This window comes from Pteropus vampyrus, unplaced genomic scaffold (assembly GCF_000151845.1).
Source record: "Pteropus vampyrus isolate Shadow unplaced genomic scaffold, Pvam_2.0 Scaffold190, whole genome shotgun sequence".
Taxonomy (NCBI): Eukaryota; Metazoa; Chordata; class Mammalia; order Chiroptera; family Pteropodidae; genus Pteropus; species Pteropus vampyrus.
Genome location: NW_011888971.1, coordinates 1,786,091 through 1,794,202, shown reverse-complemented (window position 1 = coordinate 1,794,202; position 8,112 = coordinate 1,786,091). Strand labels below are relative to the sequence as shown.

Below are 8,112 nucleotides of genomic sequence, written 5' to 3'. Positions count from 1 at the left end.
CAGAAGGTCCCAGTCCTCCCAGTCTCTACATGCCTTTTACCTTATCTGCAGCTTCGCTAACTGCCAAAGCACACGAGATTTCGGCGGCGCCTCCGCCATACACCACACGGTTATCACGGATGAGGTTCCGGATGACGCACAGAGCGTCATGAAGCGATCGCTTTGCCTCCTCGATGATCTAGGGAGAACAGTTTTTACTAAATTAATGCAATCGCCATTTACATACCTAGCATGTCTGGTTTAACCTGAGTGCTTCTTAAAAAACATTCCCACCTTCCCCCCAATCAAAACCACCTTGGTTAAAACAAATGGAGAGTGCCAGAACACACTATCCAACGGCTTCTACGTTTATTCCGCCTATTCGCCCTATAACGTCGTTGGGGTAAAAAAAACGGACAGAGGCAGCCAGTGCCTCATTCCAGGACACGCAACCCAGCAAGGGGATCAAACAAAACGAAGCTGACAAAGAACACCCTCCCCTGCAGTCACCATGACGCACGGAGAACGGAGGGTCGTCCGCGTTCCCTACTCTACGTGGAGAACCGAAAACGCAGACACGTGTAGAAGTGAAAACAGAACGTGGTCCTTGGTAATTCTGTACCACGATACGTTGTTTCTTTGACAACGAGGACCTGTTTTACTTACAGCAAATGTGTCTCAATTACATGTAACACGGGAAAAGCCAAAACGTATCAAAATTAGAAAAAAAGTAGGACAAAAACAGAATTCTCACCATCTTATTTCCTCCTCTGATGAAAATGGTTACAGCTCTGGAGTTCTTGCACTGCTCGATGACCAGCATTTTGTCCTTAGTTGTCCCAAACGCGATCTCCTTCACGAGCCCGGCAAAGCCCAGCTTCTCGGCTGTGAGCTCGGAGAACCGCGGGACGATGCGCCCTCCCGTCGCGATGGCTATCAGCTAGTGGGGAGGGTGGGGCGGAGGACGACGACGACGTGAACAACGAACTCTCAAAATCGAACCACACGCGTGCGCTAAAGCTCAATCTACGAGTGTACTAGAAATGCTGCCTCACTCGACCCCAACATTTTCAAGTTCAACCCCAAATGCATCATTTAATGGACAAGGCTCTGAAGAGCCAGGTATCTTGGTCTGGCTGTGGTGCTGCCCAGCTGTCACCTTCCGCATGTCCCCATAGCTCTCAACCTCATCTCTCGACTGTGCCTCTGAACCTGAGCTCTATGCAGCTGTCCCTCTGCACGCCGGGCCGCTCACCGCAAGGTCACGTGTGTCTGGGTACAGACCACGTTCTGGGATGGCACTTGGTATTTGGCTGACAAGTGAGTAAAACTACCTCAGAGCCAAGGAGAGGCCCAGTGAGATGACATACGGAAAGCATGCCACAGAACCCCAGAAATATACATCAGTTACTAAAACACTGAAAAAGACTCCAGCACGTCCCTCCCCCAGCTCACCCTGCAGTCTGACCGCGGAGTGCAGGCGCGATCTGCTCACTTAGCACGCGCAATCGAAGCAGCCCCGAGGCACAAACGCATTGTAAGCTCAACCCAGGTTCAGAGGCCTCTTCACGTGGAGCTTCCTACCTCGATTTCAGGCCCTCCGACCCAACGGACTGCAGGCAAGTCGTTCTGAAGAAGCAAATGATTTGCTTCATCATCGAAGCCCCACTGACAAATAGCCAGGTTAGCACCAGTTTCTTTAATCTGGGGGAAAAAAATGCCATCATCTTGTTAATAAGAAGTAAGTATTCTTTGTGCTAATGTTGAAACAAGGTGAGATGCGCAGCTGGGTAAGGGGGGTTCGTGAAATTAAAGCAATAAAGCGGAAAAGGAAAGATCCAACTGCAGACCCCCTACCACATTCTCATCAACGAACACGTATCAATGCGAACACCTCGTTTTTAAACTGCGTTTTAAAAATCAATAATTCACCCTGAACTGGTATACGGAAGCAAAACAAGAGTCTCCAAAGCTGAGTACCCCTGCCAGCCTCCCGGGAAGCAAGGGTGACAGCTCTGCCTTGTCACAGATACCCGCGAAGCAGTTTCATTCATCCACGTGTTATCCACGTGTGTTTTAACAAACGTCTCATGATATATATTTCTCTGCAATTTGTTTTTTTTCACTTGAGTGGACTGTCCTCTGTGGACCAACAGACCAACGAAGGTGGTACCACTTCTCACAGGAGCTCCCTGTCGCCCCTTACAAATGGCTGACTCGTCCCAAAGCAGGAGCAGAGGTCAGGACCGAATGTCCACCCCTTCCCCTTGGTGATCACCTGTGATACCTGTGCCAGACCCCACAGCCACTTGTTTTCACCTGAGCCCCTCAGGTCAACCGCCACACCTGGCTCTCCAGCTCTCCACCGTTCCCCAGCTCCCCGGACCTCAGTCCACTGGCGAGCCCCCTCTCTGCAGTGCTTCCGTGACACGCTTGCCGTGACCACACCTGGCTGTCCGCTGTCCGCCTGCTCAAATGCTGCTTTTTCTCTCATGTGCTCCAAACAGGAGAGGTCCTTCTTGCTCCTCACAGCCACCTCCAATGTTCCCCGTTGGGTCCTCCCTCTCATTCCTTCAAATGGTGGCAACTAGCCCACCGCTCCTCTTACTGTTCCCAGCAACCTCCGTGTCTGCCAACACAACCCGCCTGCTGCCTCGGCCTCAGTTCCCATCGCTTTTCCTCTAGGGCGCCTGGGCCGGCACTCCCGGGGCCGCCCAGCGTGCTCCATCCCTCAGCCCAACTGTTCCCTGCACCTGCCCCCGGCCTGTCTCAGGGCCTTTGGACACGCCGCCCACCCCGCCTGGCAAACTCCTCGCCAGATGTGCTGCTCTCACTCTGCTTAGCTCTCTGCCCACGTCACCTCCTCAGAGAGCCCGGCCCCGTCTCCCCTCATCCTGCACCTCGAAAGCAAGAGCTCTGCTTTGCCCACTGCTGTGCTGCGGGGCCCGTAACTGGGCCTGAGACAAAGCGGGCGAAGAACCGGACCATGAAGGAGCAAGTGGACTCAGCGACTCCCCTGGAAATAGCGAACTGGCCTCCAGTCTGCCGGCCACGCACCTAACGCCCACGTTCATGCGCCCTTCACTGCTCTGGTGCTTCAAGTTCCCACGGAGAGTCCTGAGGGGAACTGCTACAGCAGACACACGCACCGTGAAGGACAGCGGGGGCAGGAGGGGAGGCGTTGATAAAGTAGCACTCTGCCTCGCACGAGCGGAGAATCCCCCGTGTGGGGTTACTACGATGGTGCCCAGTAACTCCTTTGTCTGAGGGTTACATTTACAGGTCTCAAGTATGGGGTAAGCCACGTTAATACTGTCCAACCCTGCGTCTTACTGGCTTAGACACGGCCAGGGAAGCAAGTTCTGTAACATCAAAGGCACAGCTAGAGGTAACTGAGCCCATGCTTTCAGGTCCCCAAACATATTTTAAGATAAAAATCAACAGTTTTCCCCTACTTTAGCCGTTTCTGTGCAATTTGATTTATTCTCACTGTGAATGCTTAGCACTTCTATAACCTGAAAGAGAAGAGAGCCAGTCTGTACTGTTGCTATGATACTTGTAGCCACGTGAAGTAGCATGGCCACCCCCCGCCTCCCTGGGAGGGTGGCGTCGCTAAGAGCTGCAGGAGACCCACCTGCTGAATCATCTCCTCGAACTTCTCCTTCTCGTATTTCTGAAGGGCTTTAAAGTCTTCCACTGAGGTCACATCCAGCTTATGCTTCGTCTTTGGTTTCGGTGGCTCAAACGGACAAGTGAGAATTGCGATCTTAGCATCTTTCACTTCCTGGGGAAAAAACAGAAACATTTGAACGGACGACTCGAGGGTTCAAAAAAGTCTGAAGCCGTGCAAGGCAACAACTTACTTTTGGCATCTGTGGGTGACTGAAATCCTTGTCCACGATCACGCCCTTGATGAGTTTAGTGTCCTCCAACCTCCCGCCCACTTTGCCTTCTACTTTGATGAGCTCGAAGTCGACGTCTCTGCGCTGCATGTCGGCCACGGTGAGAACGGCGTCCACGGCAATCTCGGCCATTTGCCGGTGACAGCTGTTAACCCTGATGAAAACACACCAACCGAACGTTCACATTCTTTTAACGATTACCGCGACCAGAGCAGAACACATACGTAAGGGGGTGACTCAAAGACATTTCATAAAACTACTGACGTTCGGAGTCCCTAGAGAAGAACGCCACCAAGCCTGCACTCTCAAGTCCGGGGCACTGATTTTCACCCTGTGATCCATGGACAGCCCGCCAGAAACTTGGATGGAAAAAATCCTCACATCTCATATTCACTAATTCTAATTGAAATTTAGTATTTCATTCCATAAGAACGTATGTATACAAGAGACCACTCAAGTATGGCAAAAACAAAGATTTTTTTTTTCCAAGATCCTGCTACTTTTAAAAAACATTATTAATATTTCAGAAGTTGAAAACAGAATGGTAAAGTTAGGAAATCACCCAGGAAAAGCCGATCTCATCTAAATGAGCTGTAGCACCTACGGAGAGGTGAAAGGACTTGATGTGGCACCCCACTTGTACAGGAATTCCGACTATGACATCAGTTACAGATGGGGGATGTTATCTTTTTTGAAGGCTTTGAAAAAATCTGTATAGACTGCTCAATAAATTTACTTTTGATTCCAGAAAAATGACGAGGGGAATCCAGTACTTGAAAGTGTCTGAAATTTTACACCACCTAGGAAAGATAACCTTGAAACTAAAAATGTTCTTAGTGCCCTAAGAAGGTGATTTATAATATTTTGCTTTATGCTGAACAATTTAAACATTAGCACATCAATTTAAGCATTCCCTGTAGTAAACACCTACCCAAACTTGGGTTTTATAGACTTGTGAATATAGCGGGGTCAACCTATAAGGCAATTTGAAAATGTGTGCATTTCAAGTAAGGGTAATGCCTTGCAGTCACCCTTGCCCAGGAACTAGTGTCCGCTCTTGCACTGTGCTACAGTGGACGTCTCCCCCGGGGGCAGAGGCAACAGAGGGAGACATTTCTGTTGCAGTTCCCCTCACCTCTCGAGTTGAGACAAGACTTCCTTTTGTTAAAACCAACACACAAAAATTTAAAAATTTCTTTTATCTAGTTTTTAAAAAAGTGTAATAAAGCACTATATACTGAAATTCTATGCTATGTTATAACAAGAATCTATGAATCTTTAAATCTTCAAAATAAACTGAGGCTGCTGAGTCGCCAGGGGCAAGAACTGTCCTGCATCCCCAAGAGTTGGCAGCAGGCCTGGTAAATAAGGTGTTATGTAAATGCTGAAAACACCCAACTTCAAAACCACCTCTCCTTAATTAACAAATATCTGAACCAGTAACTTGCATGTTGAATGAATGAAAATTGGAACTCCCACTCAAGTGGCATCCTAGCAAAAAATGATTAAAAAGTGTTATGAAAATTAACAAATTCTCCAAGTAAGACTTTTCAGCTGATCTGTAACAAAGCTTATCTTGCTAAATTAAAGAACTATGTATTTTACAGGTTATCGTTGAGATTTAATAGCAAAGCCTGACATTCAGCTTTCGACTGAAACACAGGATGCACGTGTCTACACCTACATTAAAAACAAAGTGAAACCAGAACAACAGAAACAGAAAGAAACTCATCAAATCAACATGAAGCCACTGAGGTCATTTCCTGTTTGTTGCCTTTACGAAGAACAAGCAAACGAACTTTGCTGCCTCTATAAATGCTAACTGTAACGCTGTACTGAAAACGTACACTTTGGAGCCCAGTGTGGTTTTTGCAGTCTGAATCAGGGGCTCGGTGTCTCGTGTGTCAACGAGGACGATGTCGCTGATCTTGTCCAGGTGCTCGACAGCAATGCGGGCGGCCTGCTCGTAGCCGTCGGCTATCCTGATGGGGTGAATGCCGCGGTCCAGCAACTGCTCGGCTTCTTCCAACAAGGCACCAGCCAGGACTGCAGACAAGACAGCACAACTGGCTCAGGGAAATGCCAAGCCTGGTATTACCGACACGGATCAGAAGCTGCCCCGAACATGTGAAGGTTCTGGCGTTAAGAGGGAAGCATCTTAGGGGTGGAGGCCATGTGATCTATTTTTAAACAAGGAGCCTCTTGTTTAGGTTCTAACCACTCTCAGTGACTGCAAAAATATACTAAAGAATATAACGTAAAACCATTTTTCTATCATATTTCCTGGGCTAGAAATTTCTATTCTTTGAAATTCATGCTGGTGATAAAAATGTGTTATTCTCTCAGCCCCGTCTCGCCTCGCCTTAGCACACACAGAACAGTACTTGGCACCCAGTAAAGACTCTCTGAATACACGAATTCCAGTTTCATATGCAGAAAATAACAGTAAAGAGAGTCGTTTCATTCTTCCCCAACGTTTTGAACATTTCAAAACTTAAGCAGAAATGCAAGAACAGTAAAATGAACACTATTACTTATTGGCACACTCCTTTCCTGATCAGCTATTCGAGAATTCGTGCAGAAACCACGGCTCGTCACCACTCCTTGGGCATACAGCTCCTAAGAACGAGGGTATCACCGACGTCGGCAATGTACCTGTCACTCAGGAAACTTAATACTGACAGAAGACTACACTCTGTGATTCGTGATCCATAAATTCCCTCAACTGTCCCAAACATCGCTAACAGCTTTAAAAAAACCTGGCATTTGATCAAGTTTTGCTCATTGAAAAAGTCATCATTTTTCTTCAGCACTTTTCATCTAACCCCCACCCCACTCCTGTTCCTTCACGACGCAGTTTTGAAGGGTCTGGGCCACCTGTCTTGTAGTGTGTCCTTCAACATGGATTTGTCCAACTGTCTCCTCAGAATCTGAGTCAAGGTAAACACTCGCAGCAGGTGTGTGAACTCTGTGATTTCAAAGAACACATCTTAGATGAGAAAGAGTGTTCTGCCTTTTCTTACCAACCACTCCTGTGGTTCCATCTCCAATTTCGTCATCCTGTGATTTGGACAGTTCGACCATCAGCTTGGCAATCTGATGATCAACATCCATCATGCTCAAAATGGTGGCACCATCATTAGTTACAGTCACATCGCCATCCTTATCCACCATCATTTTATCAAGCCCTAAAAAGACAGCAATGTTTAGTTTAGAATGGCTCTGAACAAGAACACTAGCAATCTATACTAAAATCCATAAAGTTAGAACTCTTGACCGAGTTCCTAAGAATGTCATAAATATTCAATATATACAAAGGAACAACTGCATGAAAACGTTTTTAGGCTGGCTAATACAAAATGAGACACTAGAAACAAATCTAAAATGGCTAGAATCAGAGAAATGGCAGAAAAATTATGGAGCATCGTTAAATGTAACCGATCACAAAAGATGACAGCTATGACTGGCACTCCCACAGGGGTGCCTCCACATCATGGGCATGTGGCGATGCAGCACCAGGGACCCCACACTGCACGCGTGGCAGTGGCCCAGGTAAAACCACTGCTGCTTTTTCTCATTCCTTAAAAAAAAAAAAAAATCTTTCATTTTATGTTGAAATATGAGATAGTGCTGAAAAATGAGACTCCGAGATTGAAAAGTACTCAAACAATTACTGGGGAAAAGCAAAGAACAAACACGAATAGCACTGTTGCCAGCGACACAACTAGAGCAAAGCGAAAAGAACAGAACGAAGCCGCACGACACGTGCTGGAGCACAGAACGTAAGCAGCACGGACCACGGCAACGTATAGCCGGCAACTGCAAAGCAAGAAACGGAGCATCGCAACATAAAACGGGCTGGAACGCGGCACTTCCAGCCGCGCTCTGCTCCAGAAATGACAAGCTCCGCAGAAACGGAGTGGCTTTAACACTGAAGCAAGATCTGGCACAGGCAGTGAGAGCTACAATGCAAGGTCTGACCGAAGAGTAAGAGTAGCCATCAGATTTCTATGGAAACCCGTGAACACGACCATCCTTCAAATCTATAATCCAACTAGAGGCTAAAGAAGATGAAATCGAAAGCTTTTATGCAAGTATCCAAGAAGCTGATCGTATACTATAACAAGACATGCTGATGATTATAGGTGATTGGAATCCAAAAGTAGAAATAAAGCAGGAGCAAATACTGTCAGAAAATTCGGACCAGGGGTCAAAAATGAAGCAGAAGATA

At 47.2% G+C, this 8,112-nt stretch overlaps 1 protein-coding gene across 1 annotated transcript in view; it reads right to left on the bottom strand.

The window, feature by feature from the left end:
• Positions 1-12: 12 nt before the first annotated feature.
• CCT5 (chaperonin containing TCP1 subunit 5) overlaps positions 13-8,112 on the bottom strand; it is a 33,475-nt gene continuing 25,375 nt past the window's right edge. Inside the window, exons 3-8 of the mRNA XM_023537414.1 lie at positions 5,729-5,927; positions 3,843-4,035; positions 3,614-3,763; positions 1,564-1,683; positions 734-919; positions 13-178 (exon numbers count right to left, since the gene is read on the bottom strand). Of these exons, the coding sequence (XP_023393182.1) occupies positions 26-178; positions 734-919; positions 1,564-1,683; positions 3,614-3,763; positions 3,843-4,035; positions 5,729-5,927 (1,001 nt within the window). The 3' untranslated portion in view covers positions 13-25. The remainder of the gene's footprint in view (positions 179-733; positions 920-1,563; positions 1,684-3,613; positions 3,764-3,842; positions 4,036-5,728; positions 5,928-8,112) is intronic.